Source organism: Ciconia boyciana, chromosome 2 (genome assembly GCF_034638445.1).
Source record: "Ciconia boyciana chromosome 2, ASM3463844v1, whole genome shotgun sequence".
NCBI classification, from domain to species: Eukaryota; Metazoa; Chordata; class Aves; order Ciconiiformes; family Ciconiidae; genus Ciconia; species Ciconia boyciana.
This window is the reverse complement of record NC_132935.1, coordinates 127,935,735-127,961,257: the sequence shown is the minus strand read 5'-3', so window position 1 is coordinate 127,961,257 and position 25,523 is coordinate 127,935,735. Positions and strand designations below refer to the sequence as shown.

General features: G+C 37.3%; 1 protein-coding gene across 1 annotated transcript in view; it reads left to right on the top strand.

The window, feature by feature from the left end:
• Positions 1-16,997, top strand: part of KCNH8 (potassium voltage-gated channel subfamily H member 8) — a 200,208-nt gene extending 183,211 nt beyond the window's left edge. The window contains exons 14-16 of the mRNA XM_072851445.1: positions 2,407-2,513; positions 3,585-3,661; positions 16,287-16,997. Of these exons, the coding sequence (XP_072707546.1) occupies positions 2,407-2,513; positions 3,585-3,661; positions 16,287-16,997 (895 nt within the window). The remainder of the gene's footprint in view (positions 1-2,406; positions 2,514-3,584; positions 3,662-16,286) is intronic.
• Positions 16,998-25,523: the final 8,526 nt, after the last annotated feature.

Sequence of the window (25,523 nt, the reverse complement as noted above, 5' to 3'; positions counted from 1 at the left end):
TCTGTCTTCGGGAGAAAATTCAGAGCTGTACAATAGCTAATTCAGAAAGGGGTGAGACTTATAAATTACTTTTGTCCCCTTGTGTTTTCAACTCACTAGATTATGTTGCTCCACAGCCAGTTCCTTGTATATGAATAAGTATCTTGCCCATTACATATCTCCCACATAGAAGCCTGTCTTTTGGCTCTCCAGAACTAGCTATTTTTGCTACTATGGTTTCTTTCTAGTCTGAATCTTTAAACACTTTAAAGAATATAGCATCTATAAATTCCAAGTCACATCTGAGTAGGTTTTCCCCTGTGTGCTTTAAAGGCAGTTAAAATGTTAGCATGTTATATAATTAGAAATCTCTGCAAAAGGGATATTGGTGTTTAAAATTTGCTTTTTGAAGCAGTGAGGCCAGATGACATTAAATAGGTTTTATAGCAAATTTCAAACAAAGTAATCATTCAGGTTTTCAGCTGCAGATAACAGTATAGGCCAGAGCAGCTCAAGCACCACATTTGAGTCTCATCTCTTCCCAGAGGCTGGTTAAGATTAGAGTGAAGTCTAATAACATCCAATTGGCATCATGAACACTCAGACATGATACAGAGTCCTAAACCCATATGAAGAGCCAATAAGGCCAAGAATATATGGTATGTGCAGAGAGCTCTGTTACATGTGTCTTTCAAACCAAATACACCACAGATATCTCTGTGTTGTCTGTTTTTCCTTTCTCCAAACATTTCCAGTCAAGAGGTTTGCTTGAGAGTATCGTTATTAGATGTAAAGTCTAATTTCCATTATCACAAAGTTATCACCATTGACTGAGAAGCCAAGAACTGTCTGCTTCAGCCCTTCCAGATTAGTATTTAACTCATCTGCCTGCTGTAAGACAAATTCTGAATCTTGTGCCTGGACAAAACAAGAAATTGATGCTCCACATCTGTCAATTGGCAGTTTTCTGAGTCAATTCCACTGACTTTAAAACAGTTCCCTTTATAGCACAATTTATTATAAATTATAACAAAAATATTCATAATTACGCATTTTTAATAATGTGTATTGATTCCTCCACCTGATACCAGTTCGCTATTCTTTTTATGCAGCACTTGATTATTGTATAAAATGTTTCTTTTTTTTTCTTTGGATTTCTTGACACTGCAAACTGGAGCTCAACTGCAGTACATGAGTAGAAATAACTGACTGTCATGGTTTAACCCCAGCTGGCAACTAAGCACCACACAGCTGCTCACTCGCTCCCTCGCAGTGGGATGGGGAAGAGAATCGGAAAACTAAAAGTGAGAAAACTCATGGGCTGAGATAAAGACAGTTTAATAGGGAAAGCAAAAGCCACGCATGCAAGCAAAGCAAAACAAGGAATTCATTCACTCCTTCCCATGGGCAGGCAGGTGTTCAGCCACCTCCAGGAAAGCAGGGCTCCATCACGCGTAATGGTTACTTGGGAAGACAAACGCCATCACTCCATGTGTCATCCCCTTCCTCCTTCTTCCCCAGCTTTGTATACTGAGCATGACGTCATATAGTGGAATATCCCTTTGGTCAGTTGGGGTCAGCTGTCCCAGCTGTGCCCCCTCCCAACTTCTTGTGCACCTGGCAGAGCATGGGAAGCTGAAAAGTCCTTAATTTAGTAAAAGCACTACTTAGCAACAACTAAAACATCCCTGTGTTATCAACACTGTTTTCAGCACAAATCCAAAACATGGCCTCATACTAGCTACTATAAAGAAAATTAACTTCTATCCTAGCCAAAACCAGAACACTGACAAAAATGCCTTTTCTAGTAGTTAAATCCAATACCAATACTAATGTAACTGGGACATTGCAGGCTGGGCTAAATTTGCAAACAAGATTGCTCTGCCTGAGCTAGTTAGTTTTAACTGAATTTGAGAATAGCTATTTGCATGGCAACAACACTTTTGACTGTGGTTTACAGAGATGCTTTCATAAATATATCATGTTCAGACTTAGGCTCTGCCTAAGTAAGCCTACTATAAGAACCTGACTGTTATGTGCAGGGAGATTAAAACTTCAGAAGAGCATAGTGAAGCATCTTTAGTTTGTGTAGAAGAAAGAATGGCAACAGATTACTTCAGATATGAAAAGCAAACTATATTAAATACAGCTTTTGTTAGGACCCAAAATATACTGCAGAAGTAATGAAACTTCAGTTAATTATGTTTGGCCTCACATTCCTTCCTCTAACAGTAAGTTTAATCTTTAGTAACTCACAAGAAATTATACCAATATAATAGTTTTTACTTTTCTCTAAACTTAATTTTGTGCAAAATTTACCATTGCTTACAAATGTGCCCTTTAGAGTAATTTTGATACCATATTATGAATGTGATGTTTATGAAACTGTTTATGAAACTGCTCCATCACTCCGATTTTGCTCAACAGAATTGTTGATGGGATTGAAGATGGAAACCATAATGAGGGAAGCCAAACCTTTGACTTCAGCTCTGATCAGCTCAGGCAGGAATCCAGGTTATCTCCTACAATTGGAGGTGAGTTTTGCCTGCGAAAATCACTCTTTAGAGAAAACAGTTTTCATAACTGCTTTTTGTTCCCTTTTGTTTCTTCAATTCTCAGAAGTGACGTAAATGGATCTAACATATATCTGTACTTTCGGTACCGTTTCTGTACCACAACTGTTCTGTAGAAAAATATAACAGGGTCCCGAAGGCCATTTGTTGTTTTCCTGCTAACAGTCATGATAAAACAGCTTGCAGAGAGTACTGTATTTTCATGCATTGTATTTTACCAGCAGTATTGTAGGTTTGGCCAGGAGCCTCACGCTCCCAAACCTTTAGGCATGGAAAGTACTAAACACAAGGACAAAATTCAACATAAAAACATTCTAATACCAAATAAAAAAACCCAACAATTCCTAAAGAGCCATATGCCAACTTGGCTCTCATTTTTTGTTAAAGATATTTACAGAAGTGGAGGAGTATCGAAGTACCTAGATTTTTAATAGTAAGAGAATGAAAACCTTGAATAGAAAGAGGTTTTAGGAAGCCTTAAATGACCTACACTCTGAAAAGGCTGATAAAATAGCACCACAGAAGAATAGAACACGTCAACATGGGGGGCGGGGGGAAAGAAAGAAAGAGACAGAGGGGGAGACCAGTGGACTAATGCTGAAGTGACACAACTAGTGCATCTCAGACTGTTTCCAACATCCCCTCTTTTATGAGTAAACAGTCCTCACATAGTTATATACTTTTTGCATGGAGGCTCTTAGGACACTTTTTGTTCCTCTTAAAGACAAACAGAAAAATAATAATAGAAGCTTAATTGTATCTCTGATTTTTAAAAACAGTTGACATGTCACACGGTTGGCACCAGGATTGTCATTTTCAGTCCTTTCAGGTTCAGACCGAAGAGAGCAATACGAACTTTATTTGTCACACTTTTCTTACACATTATACACTGAACGTTAAACACAAGATTGTATTTTCATTCTATCCAAGTGCAAACTAGGTTTAAATTTAAAGCATCGGATAAGTGCAAGAATAGCATTTCAGTTTCCAAGTTATTATACTCTCATTTACATGCATTTGAATTATTTTCAGAGGCCGAAATTGGTGCTGCTGTGCTTGTTATCAAAGCAGAAGAGACCAAACAGCAGATCAGCAGGCTTAATAATGAGGTAATGAGCTTTTGTCGGGATTGGAGGATCATTAACAATGATTCAAGAAATGCTGGAGAAAACTCAGAAAACTTATGAATATGATAAATGTGTGATAAATGAGTTTGCAAAACTGGATGGGGTTTCTACATTTAGGGCAGTTTGGGGCTTTTAACTCTTTCCCAGATTAATTTTCTACATGAAAGCTATATAAAAGTTTGTGTCATGTGCTAGAGCTAAAAACAAAGTGAGTTTAGCATAGTTAGTGTATCTAATTTTCTTAGGACTTATCCTCTTCTGTACATGCTTCTATTTCTCTCTTTCCTCTCATTCTTTCCCCAAGCCCCTTCATCCAACTTTTCTTGTTTTGGTGAATGCTATGCTTTTGGAGAATTTCCTTGAAAGAAACACAAAGCCAGTCATGTTTAAATTCACATCAAACATTTCAAATCACTTTACCTGTGCCTACTTAGAATGAAACAGAAGTTCATCCATTCCTGCTCAAGCAATACGACCGGAGGAATGCATGGCAAATATTATTCAGTGGTGCTTTCTATTCTTCCCTTCTAGTAACTTCAAACCTGTAATCGACTATCAGTCTGACACTAAAGAGGAGATGTTCTCTGGCTAAACTGTTTCATATATCCAGCCACTGCGGTACTTTGGCTAACAAGATGAAAGCATCAGACTTTAACTTCACAGTTATACTGCAAGACTAAAATCTGTTCCCAGCATACTCTGTCTTTCAGTATGAAGAGGTTAGAGACAATTTCTTATGATTCCGCATGAGGAAACATTTAAATAAGTCCAGCCACACAGTTTCACTTCTTTTTTCCTGATATCTTTGGTTACCAGAAATGCCAAGTTTTATTTTATTTTTCCTTCTCTATTGCGTACACTTAATCTAGTTATCCTTTATTTCCATATATGAAGTATTGGGCTTGTAAACCTCTTTTGTCCTGGGTCAGGTTACCTTGGTCAGATAACTTAAATGTCCTAAGCAAAGACTGCATGCATGGTTAGTTAGTCACTATGAATGCATCACCGCATTTGTATGTCAAACTGTAGAGTTCAGACAAAATTCTTATGCCCCATTGACTACAGTTTTTTTATAAGGCTTGGTCAAAGAACTCAAAAATATCTCCAAGATGTTAATTGACAGCACTATTCCGATATAAAATTATATTTCTTATATAATACTTTTGAAACAGACAAGTCATATTGATTCATCCCTTTTGACTTTGAGGAGGACAGGTATTTTTAAAATATGAAGATGTATTACATGGTTATCCGCAAGAGGCAATTGGAAGATACATCATGGTGGCAGATGTGCTAAGGCAGGCGTCTTGTGGATTAACCAAACATTTCAACTGCAATAGTTCTGGGCTTGTCATTGCTTTTCTAGTGAAAAGCAATAAATAAATCTTGGAGCAGGGCATTATCTTAAACCAAAGAAGAAAAAAAAAAAAACAAACAATGATGAAGGTAATTTCTCTCCTTGCATAATCTTCATTTTTCCCTGCTAACACTATCTGAACAAAACGTTACACAACTTGCTTGCTCACACTGACATAAAAAGGGAAATATGACCATATGCAGTAAAACACTAAAGTTTCCACACAGGGAAACAGAATCCAAAATCCAGAGACAAACACCTCACTATTCTGAATATGGTTCACTCTTTTATTTTAAAATTGAGGAGGGAGGATCAGTCCATTTTTTCAATAGTATGCTGCCTGTGAGACTTCATTTGAAATAAGAGGTGCTTACCTCCCAAGACTTCTGCAATCTCTCCTGGGATAGAAACAGATTTGAACTGCTAATTCTTGATTAAACAAGTCAACCATTATTTTGTCAGACAAAAAGAAGTCATTGCCAGCAGGTCCTTCTCTTCTTTCCACAGGAGTGTGACAGAAGTGGGTTCATCTATAGCCTGTGTCTGTTGAGCAGGTATTAGGAGTCCTGTAAGTAAGAGGAAGAGAATCTCTGGAGATTTAAAAAGAGTACCACCCACTTCTGGATTCTTGCTAGCTTGGTGTGTGAGACAGAATTTGTTTTCACACTGTGTAACTGACTGGGGCCTGCACCAACACGGAGTGCTAAGTACTAAAACTGGAAGCCAAACAAGGTTTTGGTAGGTTCAGACATCTTTTGGCAACACCTGAATTGATTTACATCTAGCCTGGTTAGTGATAAAACGACATTAATAATAATGCAACCAGAAGATACAAATAACACAATAACATTGAAAAATTTCTGAAAATAGTTGTACTTACTGTTTAGCCACAGCAGAGAAAGATACCTTTCTCTGATTACAGAACCTCATAGAACTTACAGAAGGTTATAGACCTATGTGAGAGTACATGAATGATTATAGAAAACCCTGCACTCTGGAAAACGCACCAGAATTAGTCTAGGAACCTAAGGGAACATTTATATTCAATTTTGTAGTATCTCTAAGATTAATTTACTCGATACTGTATAGTGTACATTACATACAGTACATTACATAGAGTACATCTACACTAGTGTAGACATGTTTAAGATGAAGATCGTTGTTGGTGCCTTGCAGTACTTGGAAGGAGTATTCTCTACTTTCCAAGCTCATAGTTTGTTTTCTAAGAAGTCCCCTAGCAAAGAAAAGAGTGTTCTGCATTCTGACCAGGCAAGAGTCTTGAACATAGAAACATTTATATACATGAGAATTCTCAATTCAATGTGACAATGCATGGGCATACAATATGGACAAATATTGGACTGGGACATAAAAAAAAGCATGAGGAGCAATTCTAAACTGGTGTAGATTTAGATTTCATAGGTAACATTCTGGGCTCAAATCCCAGAGACAGATGGGTATCCTTCAAGTCTTTCCATGGATCAAAATCTACATTGAAAAAACTGCATGACTATAAGGCTGCTTAATTGCATATTCTACATGTATTCAAACATGCCCCATCTGGAGTTTCTGAACTGACAGTACTGACTTGGTACTCACCCAAATGAGCCTATGAGTAGCCTTGACAGAATACACTAGCTGTTCCTTGGGTTTTTTGTTGTTACATTAAGTATCGAACAACAGTTGTAGACCCAGTGCTTTTTCATCATTCCATCACTCGATGATGACCATTAATGGAAGATTATGACTGACACTGCAGCAGACTGCTAGCAGTAGTTAAAATACCAGCAGAGTTAGAAACAGACTTCTCTATTAAGACATGCAGCCTCCTCCTGATAAAGAAAATATGAGAAAACAGGTCACAAGTAGCCAACAGCAACAAACACTATCATAAATACATTTTCCAGTGGAGATCAGAAGTCACTCAACAAATGCAAAAATAACTGCTTTCATGAAGGGCAATTGTATTACAACAGTTCACTAGTTAGCTTAAAAAACATTTCAACTGTTTGTTGGGGGAACAAAGACATGCATCTTCCCATTCAGATGTTCAATACAGTCTGTTGTTAGCAAAGCAAAAAAGAGTTACCCCAGAGATAAATCTACAAAACAAGCTATACCCAGCTTAGATACCCAGTGGAGCTCCTGGCAGTATTTTAGACTTATGACATTCACTACATAATCCAAAGGAAAGTTCATTTACCTAAGAATGGGACTAACAGAAGACAGAGCTTTGTTTTCACTTCTCAGAGTTTGTTACGTATTAACTTTAGGACTAATGGATGCACAGCCTTCCTCTAAGGAGGGGTAGGCTCCAAAGCCAGCACCGCCACCTTATTAGAAACTTCAACATACCCCAGATTCCTACTGTATAGCTCCATGGTTTGGCTACTCAGCCAGTTACCCAGATTCTTTATTTACTCACCTAACCTCACTTCTCATTTTGAGCCTGAATGAGATCCAAGCCGATAAAAGGAAATTTCCCTCTGGTTTGGTATTGCAAGGTGGAGTGGAATAGGACTACTTAATCTCCTACACTATTTGCCTGTTCCACGTAGTCTAAATAACCACTGAATAAAAAAGGCATGACTTTCATTATAGTTCAGTATGTTCAGTATGTGTCAGGCAAGAGAGTTAAGGTTCAGGTTTTTGCTCGTATTAAAATGCAATTATTTACGCAATAGTTTCAAGATTAAGTGACTGGATGCCCAACAGCATGGCACATTTTCTGAGCTGGGGAAAGCTTGATTCAAAGACCTGCTCCAAATTAGGCAGAGTGAGAGTTTAGGAATAGATCTTCTGCCTTACAAGTATGCATCCCTCCTTTGCAGAGATCTGCATGCACATATGCATACATCCTTTGCAGGTGTACATCCCACCTGGTCTTTCCAATGCATGTGTCTGCAAAGACTGATCAGATGAGTGTATCTAAACATTCAGCATTTTTTCAGATGCATCATTTACCTGGTGCAATCACACATAACTACTAAGGAGCCCAGAAGTAAAAATAGGAAACCACTAAGCAGATTTTCTGAGATATACAGATGGCCATAAGTCTAGATTAAAGCACCTGCCTATCGCTGTCCCATTGTCTGTACCCTACTATGCTTTTAGCTCTCTATCATTTGAGTGCAATTATATGAAAAGAGCATGGAAATACTTCTACTTTGATTCAATGTGCAAAACCTAAATCTGAATTAGTTTTAACTGGTCTATGTTTTAAATAAGAACATACCCAGATTTTAGTCATAATTTTCTCCCGTAATTTGCAGAGTGCACATGTACATGTTCTCCATTCAAATACACAGGTACACAATTTCATGCTCAGGTATACAGGACAGCTTGCGCAGTGCACGCAGACAAACTCAGATTTCTTTGTCATATCCCTTGTTCTTCCCATATGCGACCCAGTTCCAGGGCAGCCTCCTTCAGCTTCAGAATTTGGGGGCTGATTTCATACTTTACCACATCAGTAGACCCCACAATTACAGTACTAAAACAGTATAATGAACAGAGTACTCACATTTCTCCCATTCAACTGAAAACCAAACAAACATGGAGAAATATGAATAGGGTCAGGTTTTGTACTTGAAAATTGTGTTCTATTTAGCAGCATGTTGGAGCATTTAGTGGAAATTCAGCTATTTTTAATTTTAGGGTTTTTTAGATGCAAGTGCTTAAAATACTCTAAGTATTTGGCACTTATTCAGAACACAGAAAATGCATTCACAGGGATATTTCACTTTCATCTAACAAAAGGAACAATCCTAAATAAATGTTTATTTTCCAGATCACCTAAAGACATTTTATAAATAGATTATTTTAAAACATATGTCACATCCAGCTGCCAAAAAACAATCTCATTCTCCTCTCAGAACAGGGGAAAAAAGCATTTTTTTTAAGCAAAACATATTCCTTAATACTAAAAATGTATGCACAAGATGGAAACAGTAACTTTATAATCAGTGCCAATGAAGAAAATTTGGTAAAGCAAAGTTAATCAGGCCTTCAGTTTTACATAGGGGATGTACTGTTGAAGTTCAATTTGCAGTTTGAGAACTCATATAAAGGATTCCCCTGCCTTATAGTAATTAAAAACACATTATTCGTAACAAATTCATAACTATATTACCACATGAGAGAAATCACCTTGCAGCAAGGCTATCCCAATAATTCACTTTGGAAAACATCCTTCAATCAAGACAAATGTGGCAAAAAGTGAACTAATGACATTTATTGATGATGAAAACTAATTATGACTAATCTATCCATTTTGAATTTTAACCACGTAAATTTAGCATAAAAGTCAAGACATAAAAACCAGTATTATTTGTGTTCAGAAATAAAAGCTTTCTAAACCATAAACACTAAGTAAACACATTTTTTTTCTACTGAGATTTGTAAAAATATATTTTCCTTTTAGCATTGACATTCGTATTTCCAAAGAACTCCTAACTACTTGTTGTTTTGCCTCTCTCTCTGCTCTTGAACTTTGATGATTGTAGAGTAGTCTTTCCAGCTATTTTTTCCTTTCTTTTAATGTTAGCTTAATGGCTGTTGGCAGATGAAGGTAACAAAAATGGCTGATGTTCTAAAGCTTAGGTTAATTTCTTTTTTAAGTAGGACATAACGGCACATACAGGGCATAAGTCCTATATGCTGTGGTGTCTCTTGCACTTTTCCTTGGTGGAAAGACACCTGAGACACAGAAATTAATCAAGAGAGGAAGCAATGCAGTGTAAAAATCAACTGAGCACCAAAAGCTGACTTCAGATTTGAATAAAAAATATTACTACCATGACAGACGATGGCTATTATCCAGTTAACTCTCTAAGAGGCATTTCAAAACCTTCCTGTACTGAAAAGATCTATTTTCCCAACATCTAAATGTAAATCTCTGTTGGTATGCAATTCACTGCTTTTTTTTCTTGTGCCTAGAAGATATAAGAAAAAGCTGATTGCCATTCTCTTTCTAAAACCAATTTACACTGGAAACATGCTGTTCCAGCAGATCTCAACAAACCAAATTCATCTGTCTGTCTTTGCCCATCACATTTTCTAAAACTTCATTGGTAGCATTTTCTTTTGGATTGTCTTTGGTTAGATCTTTTAAGTCACTGACAAAGTACATGATCTCAAGCTGCACCAGCCTAGGTCATTCCTAGTGAAGAGAACCCCCTTCCTGTGTCCAGTTACAAAAAAATTGCTGTTGATATATCCTGAGAGCATGATTAATGTATGCAAAGTGTGATTCAGCAAAACTCCTCAGACATTTTTCTGTAATACTCCACATAGGCAGGGTATTATACTTATATTCATGCCTCTGACATTTTCTTTTCAGATGCAATATTTAACATTTATCTTTGTTGAATTTCATATTACTGATATTTAAAAGTGAACATGAATTCGATTTAGCGACTAAAATTAAACATTAAATAAAAACAGATCAGGATAGGCTGCTAAAAAGAATGGCTTGAAATGTCCTGCCAGGATGACAGCAAACCACTGATCATAAACCATTCCAATCATGTGTGAATCCAACTCACGGTGATTACATCTCGGTCAAATTTTCTTAGTTGGTTTAGAAGAATGTCATGCAGACAGTAACATCTGAGTAGTCTTCTGACAAGATATATATTACGTCTACAGCTTCTTCTTATCTATTAAACCAGTTATGCAGTTAAAGAAGAGAATTAGATTGTTTTGCCATGGTTTATTCTTGAGAAATGTATGTTGTTCTCTTTTAACTAATTAATTTATGTTCTTTTTAACTAATTTAATCTTTTAACTAATTAATTTATATTCTCTTTTAACTATTTCTTTAGGCACTCACAGAAATTGTTTGCTTAGTATTTTTGCCCAATATCATATATTACCACCTCAGGCTTTCATTCAACAGTACACATTAACAGATTCTCTTCTCCCAGCCACCCGGGATTTCCATTATCCTCCATTTGCTCTCAAAGTCAGTAGCTACTCAGTCAGAGTTTGTCCCCAACACTTTCTGAAGTCCCTGAGGCAGTAACTTCCAAACCTGGTTTTCTTATTGCCACCATCATGATGACACTGTCCTCATTCTATGCCAACCTGAAGGCAGCATCCATAGCCAACTACGAAGAGCCACAAATTATTATTAGAACTGCAGTTTGGGAACACTTTCTCTAGACTGAATATCATGGGGAGCCCTGTTGACTTGAATACACTTAAATTATCTAGTCCTTTATACTTTCCTATTTCGTCCTTACTTGTTTAATAGCAATAATCTTAGTGTCCCTATTTACCCAGACAGACTGGTTGCCCTGGAACTACCTGAGAGCTGGCTAGCAAGTCAGCAGAGAAACCAGCAAATTTTCTTCTACTCCTGCATAGAATCATAGAATCATTTAGGTTGGAAAAGACCTTCAAGATCATCGAGTCCAACCGTAAACCTAACACTGCCAAGTCCACCACTAAATCATGTCCCTAAGTGCCACCTCTACAAGTCTTTTAAATACCTCCAGGGATGGTGACAACCACTTCCCTGGGCAGCCTGTTCCAATGCTTGATAACCCCTTCAGTGAATAAATATTTCCTAATATCCAATCTAAACTTCCCCCGGTGCAACTTAAGGCCATTTCATCTCGTCCTATCACTTGTAACTTGAGAAAAGAGACCAACCCCCACCTCTCTACAATCTCTTTTCAGGTAGTTGTAGGCAGCGATAAGGTCTCCCCTAAGTCTCCTTTTCTCCAGGCTAAACAACCCCAGTTCCCTCAGCTGCTCCTCATAAGACTTGTTTTCTAAACTCTTCACCAGCTTTGTTGCTCCTCTTTGGACACGGTCCCGCACCTCAGTGTCTTTCTTGTAGTCAGATAAAGCCAATTTCACAGCCTTCCAGATTTCTGGATTTATTTCACTGAAACTGAACCTCATACCATTACACAAATCCCATATATTTAATATGAACTCAGATTAGCTGCACTGGATTTTTTTTTTTTTCTTCTGCAACTAGCTTTATTCCTGAAGTGCCATTAATCAGAAATGTCTGTCACCATAATACCAATGGCCACAGAGATGCTGATAGATGATCAGTGAAGAGTCTGTCTCAGCTCAGTTCTCATTTCATTCATTCAACAATGCACTTATTGGAAAACAGTATCAGCAGCTAGTTAATGTGGGCCTCCAAAGACAACTCATTCTGGCTGAAAGTCTCCTTAACTTTATGAAGCACCAGAATAGAAGAAGCAATGAAACACCGAGCAAGGGAGTAGAGAAGCTGCCATATGCCATGCAAGCCAGCTTCTCTGCATTGCCAAAATACAACTTCCATTGCCCAAGAAGCAAATTTTCTTCTCTACTTCTTCGGGCATTCAGAAAGAGTCATGATAGAAAGACGTCTGGGTGAAGTTTGAATTGCAAAAGGGAGTAAACCACAGAGAAAAAAAAATAGCAATATATTCTATTAGGCTTCTAATCAGGAAAGAAAAAGCTTATTCCAGATTTCTCCAGGAACAGTGATGAGAGAGGGGCATTCTAGTACAAAATTTATCATTAAAAAAAATTAAAATGTTGGAATATATAATGGAAAAACAAAGAAACTGTTTAGCCAATACCATTTAAACAAAGCAACAATCACCATTATCATCTTACATTATATAGAGCTTTTCATCACTTTTATGGAAAGGTTTAAATACAATTACCTCCATTCCCACTTAACTACATGGAACAAAGTATTCAAACTGCACAACAGTTTAATACTGGTGGTAAAGAAAAATACTCTTTCTACTGAAACTGTCGAAGTAATTTGAAAATGCAAAATACAACTATTAAAACTTATATTGGTCAGGACATTAGAAAGTGTTATTATTAAAGTCCATATGTTAAAAAAAAAAAAATATGTTTTTTTAACCTCTGTTTTGAAAGATATTCTTTCTTTATAACACAGTCTGCTAAAAAGGTACCACTGCATTGCTTTTGACCAGCCTGAGAAGCATCTCCTGCTAATTCAAGCTAAATCTGTATAAATCCCAGTTTCTATATCAGGAAACATTGCAGTATCTTTTTCAAGTCCTAGTAACTGTTAAGGCAGCATTTCAAGAATATTTGGGATCTCACAGATCGTTTTAAAGCTGTCTGCCTAGCACAGCAGGAACCATTTGTACAGCTAGCTGTATTGCCTAGCAATAATCACTGAACTCCTGAAACGAGAACAGCCTTACCAGCATGCAAGGAATTAGTCCTTTTGCTCAGGAGGAAATAGTACTGCTTTCAATTTCTGTTTCATAGACTTAAAATTTCTTTTGCTTTTAATCTCTGTTCTTTTGCACTTTCTGGAGCACTGTGAAATTGTTAACATTATCAATAAAATTTTTCCCTGTTACACCTCCTCATTTGCATCTGCTCAAGAATCTCTGCAGGGTGTAAAAAGGATAGCATAAACAGTATAGTATTGATAGTAACAGCATACTATAAATAAATAAGTATAATAATATAGAGATAGGTGGCAATTAATAGTAGTACAGATATTGGAGGTTTAATCCAGTAAGATTAAAAGTTTGTAAAATCCAGGAAAGGTTTTAAATTATCTAGAAGATTACATATTTGCTTTGCTTATGTGTCAAGTAGTATTGGTCCAAATAGATCTCATTAAGTGGTGATCAATTTCTAATGAAGTTTAGCATAAAAACTTTGGATCTTAAAGTGTCATACTACTGGAAACTATTAAAACATACATCAAAGGCTCTTTATCAGGTCAGTTCCTATGACTGTGCGAGAGCAAGCTTATGAGAAGACAGCACTCTAAGAGCTGGCTGATATATCAAAATAGTATCTGAGCACTAGAGCAAGTTGTAATTAACAGAAATTCAGGACTGCCACAAGTACTGATGCTGGGATTGACTTTTCCTGTATTGTCTCAATGAATTGACAAAGAAACATGTTAAAGAATAATTAAACTTTTAAAAAGCCTTTAAGTAATCAGAAATAGAAGAGAAAAACATGGACCAAACCAAACAAGATATTTTAAAGTTGCAGATATTTTCACACAGCATTCATAGTTTGGGTAAGGTGCATACTCATAAGGTAGTATCAATCTTCCTACCTGCACGACTGCAGAAAGCCCTGTAAAATGGATGAAATTTGGGAAATTAGGCACAGAAAACAAAGTTGCTTTATCTGCTAGGAGCAGAGGCAACTGATCCTAAAAAAGAACTGATGACCACTGAATCTAGGTAGCCATGGGTTTGGTTGTCCTTCTTCCCCCTTTCTTCCCAAATAAGCTTTTGGAGGTTTTGCAATGCCATCTCCCAGTTCCCAATGGAGCACAGAAGTTCTTGCATGGTCGATTTGTCCAGAAATTTCATAGCGTGTTTCCTTACAGTCTGACAGTACCAAGAACCTTCTCTGGCTTCTCTGACCCCAATGGAAGCCTGTTCACAAATCACTTTCCTAACATATTTTAATCCTTCATTTAACTGAAGTTCAAATGAGCTACCAGGCATTCAAAGCTTAATCTCAGCTGGCAGAAGGAGATCTCATGGTTATTTTCTGTCTAGCATGACTTAATTAGGTACAAGGCAGAAAGAAAGAGAGGTGGAGAGAGACACAGAGAGAGATCCTGTAATGTGCCACTCAAGAGCCTCCTCCCTTTAAGCATTTTCCCTCCAGGGGTAACGTGATCATTAAAAACTATTAAACAATATGATGGGTTTGAACTCTTAGCTCAGCGATAAATGAACAGCTGTATAGGAGCTTCCTACTTTCCTTCTAACTCGGAATTTCTTTATAATTATTGTGCCTGTAGTAACTCAGTCAAACTCAGCCTGAAATGTCTTTTCAGCAGATTTCTTACTATCCTGTTACAAAAATGAAAATTGTATTTCTATTTCTCATTACATGAAAATTAATCTGTGTAGGGCACCTAATCAGTGGTGTCTTTACTTCAGGGCAAAGAAAGGCCTCATGAATTAGCCTTTTTTCTTTTTGACAGGTGGTTTATCCTTCTGAAGATAAATGTGCAGTCATGTCTTTTTTTCAACAGAGTATTTTCACTAGCATCAGTATGAGAAGCACTATTTTAACAGTAATGACAGTGGTTTGACCTAAAATAGATTGATTAGCTACCATGGAGATAAAGTTCATTTCTACCTCTTGATAGGTTCATTTCTCTTTATTAAAAATAATTGACTGATTTTAACTTCCTACAAACTTTTCCTTAAGAAGGAAAAAGGAAAGACAAACACATCTGAAATGGTGAGTGGGTCACTCTTATGTTTGAGTTAGGCTTTTCATTTCCTAAAATGTCCTTATAATGTCCCAACGGATGTCCCCATTAATGTTCAATATATCAATTCACTTAAAACACATATTCAGAACCTGTCAATCTGATCCCCACCCAAACCAGCAATTTTGGGGAGATTAAAGACTTCATGTAATTCATGTAATTAATTGGATGCTATCAGTGGTTTCAGCATTAAAAAAAAAAAGGTCTAATAGAAAATATGATTCTTCCTTTTGCACACACACCATCTACGCTATGGATTACTATCTCTCTCAGTGTTATGTGCAATACTTTTCAAGCATAAACATAACTACATGGAAGCAAACTGTTTCACAGACTTTTATATTGTTTAAATGCTTACAGGTAGCAAGTGGGTTTTAGAGTTTCCAGTTTCTTTTCTTCTTCTCTTTTTTTTTTTGTTTTTAGTAGTAGTCCACCAGATTTTCATGTAACTACTACTTGCATCCAACAACTTCGGGTATGGATTTCTTTTATTTTGCTATGAAGACAGCAGTATATTTCACATGTATATTTCTGAACAAGATTTCACAAGACCACATTTTTATATCATTCATCAGTATAAAATTGGTTAATAAAAAAGGTTTATGCATTAAAATATTTAATGATTGACCAAGAAGCTGTTGATGTCATATTGCCACTGGAAATCATCTCAGTTCTGACCCTAAGGCCATTCTTTATGTAACGTATCATCTAAAATCAGGTGAATTATGCCTACGGTGTTTCCATCACACATTTTTATTGAGTTGCTTTAATTGTTTCATTATGCCACAGGAAGTGTAATATATAGCTATGGTAAGGTAGATGGAAGGACTATTTCCCACACATATATTAGTAGAGTATATTTCTTTAAAGTAAAGACACTGTACCACAGATCACAGCTGATATTGTTGGAAGGAAAAAAGGTATGTATGTGTTCATTTCAGACATGATTGCATAAATAAATACTGTGATATTTTGCCCTGCCATAACAGGTGACAACTTTAACTCAAGAAGTCTCACAATTAAGTAAGGATATGAAGAACGTGATGCACCTTCTGGAGAACCTGCTCACATCCCAGAAGCCTCCAGGGTTCTGTGCTGTGCACGGCGTATCTCGAAGTCCTACCCTGGAAAGTCTGCAGTCTCGAATGGCTTGGACTACACATCAACCTTGCACGCACATGCAAGCTGGGAACTTTACTTGCACCAAAGCACAACTTTGCCGTGGCAACACGTTATGTGACATTTGGAATACAGACCTGTCTTCTGTAGGCAGCAGTCCCCAAAGAACTGAACCCAACCTGCAAAATTCTATGGACAGTGAATTTTATTATACACCGGGCCTTCACAATTCCCCCTCCCAGTATCAGGTAATTCAGAAAGACAATTTGCAATTTTTAAGATGCACCTCTCCCCGTTCAGACACTACCTTGACTCCTCTTCAGTCTATTTCAGCAACACTTTCTTCTTCAGTATGCTCTTCATCAGAGACATCATTACACCTCGTGCTCCCCAGCAGATCTGAGGAAGGTAGCTTTAGCCAAGGAGCAATCAGCTCGCTAAGCCTTGAGAACCTGCCGGGATCATGGGACCTGGAAGGAACAGCTGGAGTAGTTTCTGCACAGACCCCAGATTTCCCAGTAGACATTGTGACCAGCACAAGGGATGTTAAAGATAAAGATTACCAAGCCATAGACGTATAATGAGAAACAGTGAAGTGGTACTCAAAGCATGTTCCACAGCTGCCAGTTTTAAATTTAGAGAGTACTGCATGACTGCTTTATTTGACCTTTTCTCTGGCGATCACGGAGACTTACAAACATGAAAATTCAGATTTATAGAAAGTAAGAAAAGGTATTGCCAGTTCATACTATAGGGAAAAAAAAAATTCTAGATTCTAGAAGCATGTTGAAAAGCATTTTGTATACAGATATAACTTACTGGTCTGTTTGGCAGACTTTTGTGATAGTCCAAAGACCCTGAGGGTCAGAGCAGCTGGAAGTCTAGGACAAAAGAACTGTCATGGGTGGCTTTTGTTCATCGAAGCAAAGGTTTTCGCTGAGTGTCTGACTGTTGTTCCCAAACAATATCTATGGCACTGTTTGCTTCAGGTGATCGTGGGTCCTGCTGGTCTGTTTGTCAGTTCTGTGAAGGCAAAGGGACAATTATCGCTGCATGTCATCTAGACAATCAACCAAATAGATCTGGTAGAGAATGGTTATCGTTGTTGCACGTTATTTGTCATGTAAACGAAACCTCTTAATTTATCTAAAAATACTATTTTTATATACTTGGTATGAAACATACTTAAAAATTATTTAAAATATTTATAAGGAGAATAAGAGTTTGTTTTCATTTTGGTAAAGGCTTGCAGTTCTAACGAGAAATGCACTACCATCATGTATTAGATTAAATACTATTTATTGTTAAGATATTATGTAGTTTACAAATGGATTTCCTTTTATGTGCATGCAATTTGCAATGAATGTATTCATGCTGGTGGAATACAAATAAATTAAGGTATTATTTTACTTAAATAAAACAGCTGGAATGTTGTATCCTATACTAGGTCAGCTGTCACTACTTAAAATGTGAATTGTTAACTGATAACATTAAGTATCCTTGGTTTGTGACTTAGTATTGCAGTGTTATTGATAAGACCAAGTCAACAATTACGTATCCCTGCTTTGGAATTTTATATCTGGACAAGAAAATTAAGAGGGATGAAAACCATTCAGTAAATTAGGATTATTAAAAGATAAAATTGAAATGGTTTAATCAGAGACAAAGGAAAAAGTTTAAAAATACTTATTTAACTGATGATTTTTACTTATATATGTAAAAACTAGCTTTGACCTTTAGCCAAAAAGAAAAGAGAATATAGGTTTGCAAATGTTTTAATCCAGAACGTGATTTAATGCCCAAAGAAAATTTGAAGTTTTTTTCAGTATTTAATGTTTTAGGAACTTATATTGCTACAGTGCAACCAGAGCTACTGCTTTGCATTGGAATTTTGATTTATATATTTAAAGATGCACAGCATGCATCATATTTGCATGTTCTTTAGCAAGCTTTCTAAAAAAAACATGTTTACAACCCAAAATAAATGTTCTAAAATGGAGAAGTAAATTAAGTTACATTTAATAACTAAAAATTAAAATTTTTACAGAGCACAAATTTATGTTTAACTTCCTTAAGAGGTTTTTTTTCTGAAAACTTCAAAGACCAAGTTTATTGTTAACATTTGGGTGCGCACAGGAACACAAATCCCAGCTGATACTCTGTGCCTGACTTACATCCTTTCACATCCTTTTTCCCACTGGTACAAGTTAAGGGCAAAGTGTCATCTCTCATTTTGAGCTGCTTGAATTTTGTCAGTGCGTCTACACTTCAACATGAGTGTTATATATAGGGTTTCTTATTTCCCCTCTATTCCAGTCTTCACTTAGTTTAAGGTTAAATAGAGAAGTACTGGTTAAATAAGGCATATCCCAGAAATTAAAAAAATGTATAACAAATACTAGCAAATACAAGTCTACAGTATTTCTGCAAACAATTCTGGCTGATCTTTAGCAATCTGCCATCGCCCACCCAGCTGCAGCACAGAGCAGGAGGACAGGGCTGGGGGAGGCTGCCTGCCCCCCACACCCAGGGCAGGCACATGCTGGCAGAACCCCACTTGCCAGAAGTCAGGAGCTGCGTAACGTGGGGCAGCAGGAACGAGGTCCCAGCAGAGCAGCCAGAAGCTCGGTGGCAATATGGCACTGCCTCGCCTCCACAGCTGGCCAGCACACTGTATAGCCATGCCCCCCTCCTGTTCTCATCGTAAAGTGCAGATGCTGGTTCCTTGGGATGCACAGGCACATGCAGCACAGCTGTCTGCAAATCCTTATTCTTCATTGCCACCTTCTTCGTGCCACACAAGGTAACCTGTCCTCAAACTACTGCGTTAGTGAAATACACAAGCTAATCTAAGCTCACCATATGCCAGCCATTGACTGGGGCTGCATAAACACACTATTTGTTTACCATGCTTAGTTCCCAATATAATTTAATAATTTCCATTACATATATAAATTGGGAGCAGTGTTTGTGTTCTCATTTTACAAGCAATACATAAACCATTATGTATATGCTTTAAAGTTTTGGCATTTTTTTTTCTTTTCCAGTATAAACGCTAGTGTTGTGAGATTAAAACTGGATGTTTTGTTCTGGATTTTTTGTGTTAGTTTTATACAGAAGTGTAAAAAGGTCAGTGGAAACAAAAAGCCACTTTGCATAAATAGCCATAACTTTCCTGTTGTACATTTAATTCTCGAATAAAAAAATGCATGTGCAGTAATTGAGAAGAATTAGCACCAGGATATCTGTCCTAAGTAGTTCCTTGTTTCTGCAAGTGTCAAATATATCCTACACAAAGTTAGCCTATACAAATGGCATAGTGTTTGCCATAGTTTCAGCGATTACCTGGATTGCAGAGAGTCTGTAAGATGGGCATCACACAGATGAGCATACTGCTTCCCAGGGGAAAGCTCCAGGGACTTAGGAACGGACAAGAGTTCATTCCAGGCCAAAACCAAGTAAGGAAAGAGGAAGGTCAGCAAAATAGAAATCTGGATTTGAAGGGTGAGTCTATTTTAAACTCCCTGACACCATTATATTATGAAAGCCTCAGGAAAAGCATCCCGCAAGCAGCTTTTGTTGGAAAATATCTGGCAACCAATGCAACAAATTTCAGTTTTGAAGGTAAAATGACAATTCATGGGGACAAATGGGAAGGCACATGCATTTTGGAATGGAACAATAATTTCTGAACAGGATTATCATGAGCAGAATAGTTCTATACACGGCGTGGCCATGGAGGATTTCCAGTTTTAAAGCAACAACCACTGTAATATTCAAGTGTTACCCTCAAAAGGTGTCCCTTATGAACATCAGTGCAAGCATCCCACACCCTAACATCCAACAGCCCAGCTCAGACAATTTACTGTATTCCTTTTTGCACAAAGTTTTACAAAAATAAAAAAATATATTTCATTTTTGTCTAAGGATTGTTCTTCCCATCTAATTCTGCATCAATTTGCTTCCTAAATTTGCTGCATTTTCTTCCTTTCTTGCATTTTCCATCACTGTTAGTTTCTTCTTCCGTACAGTAACTGTTCTCTCATTTTATTTATTTATTTTCCCTCTTTTTTTCTCACCCATTCTCTTTTCTATCCCCTTTGTAACACCATGAAACTCAACCATTTATTTCCTCATTTCCAGGTCATTTCCCTATAAAGAACCATCCTAGCCTGCCACTAATGAACTAAGTGGTTACTGAACTCGGTCATGCAGTAGGACAGCACATTTGGTCTGTGTCAAGATTCAGGTGGTAAACCACCAGTCTCTAACCAATATCTCATGCACTATTACCTTCTCACAATGCTGCAGTCGCCTCCATTGACAATGGGAAAAAAGGCATTGAAAAAAAAAAGGCATTGAAAAAAGGAAAAAAACACCCAAAAGTAAGATCCCCCATTAATTTTCTCCTGTTTTCTGCTTTTATACCTTCAAATATATTTTTAAAGACATGTATTTGTGTTGTGCTCATGATAACTACTAGATTCAATTTAAGAAACACAGCTTATCACAAATTCTGCAAATACTCATCAGTTTTTTACAAGTCATACCCAGCTCTTCTGATAACCTTGCTTTGACCCATCTGCTGGTTTTCTACCACAAATAATTTACCCTCTAATTAGTCCATCTGCTAACTGTACATGAGATTTTAAAACATTTTATGAGGCAATTTTGTAACACACTGTGTCAATAGCCTCACCTGGTAGCTTGTAAAAAATCCTGTTTCGCAAATGAAGTTTTGGGATGAAGCAAACTATTCTCAACCTTTTCCACATCTTCTTTCCTTACTTAAAGCACTTGGTACCAAAACCCCTCTCAGTGGGACACATTGCAGATATTTAGTGCTGCTGGGCCTGCCACAGAAAGTGCACAGTCACATTCCCATTTTCTAGAAAAACACTTCTAACAACTTACCTCAACATTAAAAGAATGAGGCTATAGCTGGGAAATTGGGCAACAATGGAGTGAGCGATGAGAAAAGGGAAAAAGCTGATGCTTGGTTTCTTGGCTCTATCCCCCGACTCAGCAAGGGGAAGTTGCACAGCAGTCACCAATTCCAGCAGCCTACATGGTATCGAGTCTTCACTCAGAAAATCAGATAAACCATCACAAGAAACCTAAGCCCATCTCCCTCAGTATCTGCAAATAGTGAAAATAGTCAAATCCTATTAAAAAAAATGCATAACTGCCAAGTTTGTTAAGATGACACCATAGGCAAAATCAGTTTTATCCTTTCCAAGATGAGCATAAAAGTTATTTCATTATTCCCAGACCAACCACTGACCTCCTCTGTACTTCATAAATTTCTCTTCCCAGGGTCCCTGTATTTCTCCTACCATGCACAGTCAGTGGCAACAATGACAAGAAACAGCAATTTCCTGCTTCAAAAACACAAAGAAATGCCACGGATCTGATCCTTTTGTTTAGAGAAACTGGCTGATGAAAAGAGAATTTTATTTCATATATACCTTGATACCAGAAGTCTCCCAGACTTTGGAAATCTCTCAAAGAACCAAGTTAATGAAGGTTAAGAGTTGAAATACTCATTTCAGTCAGAACTCAGAACCACTAAAGTTGTGCAAGAGGAGAAGCAGTACCTTCCTCTTTCAAGTTGTTTTAATGTTTAAGACTTAGTATATAAACTTACACTTATGTCTTGATGGTATGCTTTAAATCTTTGCGTTTGTGTACAAGAGATTAACACTTGAATTTATTCTCTTTCCACAGCTCTTCAGGAATGTGTTAATTTTTGCCATGGTAAATTCAACAGTCTTATACACAAGCAAGAAACAGCCCAGTACAACAGAGGCAAGGTAGAAAAAAGAATAGTAAAGATCTTAAATGATACTGAATTGTACAAATGATGTATTACAACAGTAAATGGCTAGTAATTATCTAACCATAGGATAAAATGTCAACAGAATTAATCTCACATGGAATAAATGCTTCCGCTAACTGGCTTATGAGAAGCATTGAAAAGAAGCATATTTCCTCAGTTTTCTGATTTCTTATCCTAGATGTTGTGTTATCAACCTCACATATTCAAAATACTCTGATAGGATCCGTAGAAGTTACAGTTTCAGAGAGCTATTTAAATTCATTCCTTTTACTTGCCTTTGACCTATTGGAGTTGATATGCCAAAAAATATAAGGGCCAGAGTAGTGCAAAAGAGTTACTTAACACTGTCGTAAATCACAACTGTAGTAACCACTGCACTAAGGACACCCAGGCATCATAAGCATCACAAAGAAAATGCTCAGAAACAGGGAAAACCAGAGTTTGCACAGATGAATCCTAGGGCCTTACAAAACAATAGTGGAAGTACTAAGTAAATAAAAAAGTGGCAGAAGATTTATCAGGGAAATATGCAAAGATAGAGAAGGATTTTTTTAATTAAAAAAAATCACAAGCCTTCACATTTAATAGTCCACACATCCTAAGGATTTAGGACACTCAGCACAAATTTCCAAATGTGTAAGAGGTCATCTTATCTGCACTTAGATTTCGTATTTCATATATAATGGGTGATATCATATGTATATATTCACCCTGTCCTGGCCTACATGGTAACTATTCTCATTCCTTATTTTTAGTACATTCTACCTCTGATCTCTTTGTGCAATTAAATGGACTACTTCTTCCTTTGCTTGCCTTAATAAAACACAAGATAACTGCGTAGTCACTTCAAATCCACATACTTGGAGAATTTTTTCTTCATAAGGCACCTTAAAGATTTTGCTTCTTGCTCTAAAAATCTAAGCAAAAAGAAGGAAAAAACAGGTGTTAACCACCCTATGTACAAACAATCAAATCCCACGCACCAGTTTCTTTTTGATTCTGCAGTCAGACACAATGCAAAAACAGCAACACCATGAGACAAACTGGAACCACAAGTCTCAATAGGCGGCAACTTTACAGACTAATTATGCCTTCTTAAAGGCCAACATTGTCAATCATTTACTTCCTGAGTTTCCTTCCACAATATTGTAACTTAACACATATACCTAGTGCTGCTGGATTTTTTTCCCATCCCTACACAGCACTGACCCACAGAATTACAGCTCACGTTCTTACTAGGAAAATTTCAACATTATTTCAGTAACCACACAAATGGCTGTTAAACAGATTTTTAAAGCCTGTAGTATGTGAAAAATATATGGGTTTCTTGTATTAGACTTGCTTATAGCAAAGGAAAGGAAAATTAGAACCACATAAATAAAAATATTTTTCTTCTCACTCACATCAGTCTGAAATTGTTTTCCAAAGCCAAATGGCAAAGTCCTCTTCTGCACCTTTGCTTGCAATGAAATCTAATAGATGTGGGGGAAAAAAAAACCCAACACGCACATTCTCTGAATGCTGCACTGTCTCATAATAGCATTTTAAAATGTTACTGGGTCATGCTTGTCAAGCAGCTATTGTGGGTTTAAAAAACTGTGATCACCTGCTTACTTTTCCCTATAGAAAATTACCAGTTTGCACTACAGATTGTGCCACAGAATCTCTGATGAATGTATATATACAGTGTACTAATAGCTACCGGCACTTCTACCATATCAGAGATAAGGCAAATCTTCCTTATTTACCACCTCTCTAACAGGCAAAGCTTTTTTAAAAAGAAAATTGCTGGTTAGTCTTTTGTAAAACATTATACTTTTTTTTAATATCCTTAATAATCTCTTTTAGGACTAAATTATCTTAATAAATAGCAGCAATATGCTAAGTATAGAGCATCCAATACTTGGGAAGCTGCCTATTTCTGATGCAAACCAGTATGTAAACGTAAGTGTTCTTTGAACTGTTGGTAAGAACAGAGTCTTTCAGCAACCAGCTGTTATCAAAAGCTTGTGTCTATATAGCTACTTACTAGCAAAAAAAAATAAAACAGGAGAATTGTAAAAACTCTCAGGGACATTTGACAATATCCTCACTAGAGCCATAGCACACAGTCTTTTGAAGCATTGGTCACCCTTCAATTCAATAAGAAAACTGTATTGGAAAATAAACGGCATCCTATGGAGCTTAGTTTAGCAATTATTCACATCACGGTAGAAACTGGAGTGCCTAAAAGAGTTCAGGGGTCTGTTGTATTCACCACAGTATATGGGGATAATACGAAGTTCAGAGAGCTTTCAGCCTAACAAAGCAAAGAGTAGCACAAAAAAAGAGAAAAAGGAGCATGAAAAATTTATCAAAGGTCCTACAACGGCTTGTGGGGAGGCAGAAGCAGGGGACCTGGCTGCCTGGGCATGGACCCCTCTGCCCAGCCCGGTGGCACCAGGCAGGAGTGGCCTCCCTGCCTGCCCTGCATGCAGCTGGAGCAGGGAACAGAGCCCTAGGAAAGCAGAAAGTGTTTCCAAGCCCTACCACCAAAGGATTCCCAGCACTATGCTTTGTACAAAAATAGGTTACCTACAAACAAGACGTATGGGAGAGCTGTCTGTGGTCTGAGCTATATAGCACAGTGCTATATATGTGAGAGTGCTTGTTAAGTTTGAGAGCAGGTGCTTGAATTATGCCAGCCAGTTTGATAATTAATTATCCTTTTCATGTGTGCAAGATGGAAAAAAGGTAGCCTCTGAAGGACTTGCGTAAGCTTTGTATCGCACCTGTAAGCCCAGGTTAGCAAGAGCTGCAGAGCAGCCGTTTTCCTTAATCTGCTATCAGACATAAAAATCACATCTGGACAATACCTGTGCATTTTAGTGCCTGTGAGGATAAACTTTGCCTCAGTCAGGTATTTTCAGAGGCAAGAAGGCAGGCAATGTGTCCTAGCAATACACAGTACATCTGCTGACTCTGCATATACAGCTGCCCAAGCCTCACTGCTGCTACAGCCAGCCTTCCAAGCAAAGGCAGTCAAGTCCTTGAGAGACATTTTACATCCTGAGCTTTCACTTCTTCTACACCTTTTCCCCCAATTATTCTGCAAGCAGGAGTAGAAAGATCCCAGGCCCTATCTGAAACCAGAAACAAACTATAGCTTGGGAAACACTGTAATCAAAATTAAACAAACTGGGAAAAAAGGAAAGAGCGTGTCCAAAATCGCTTCTGAGCATAACCTTCGTATGAGTTAATATACACTGAGGCACCCACCTGGGTAAGG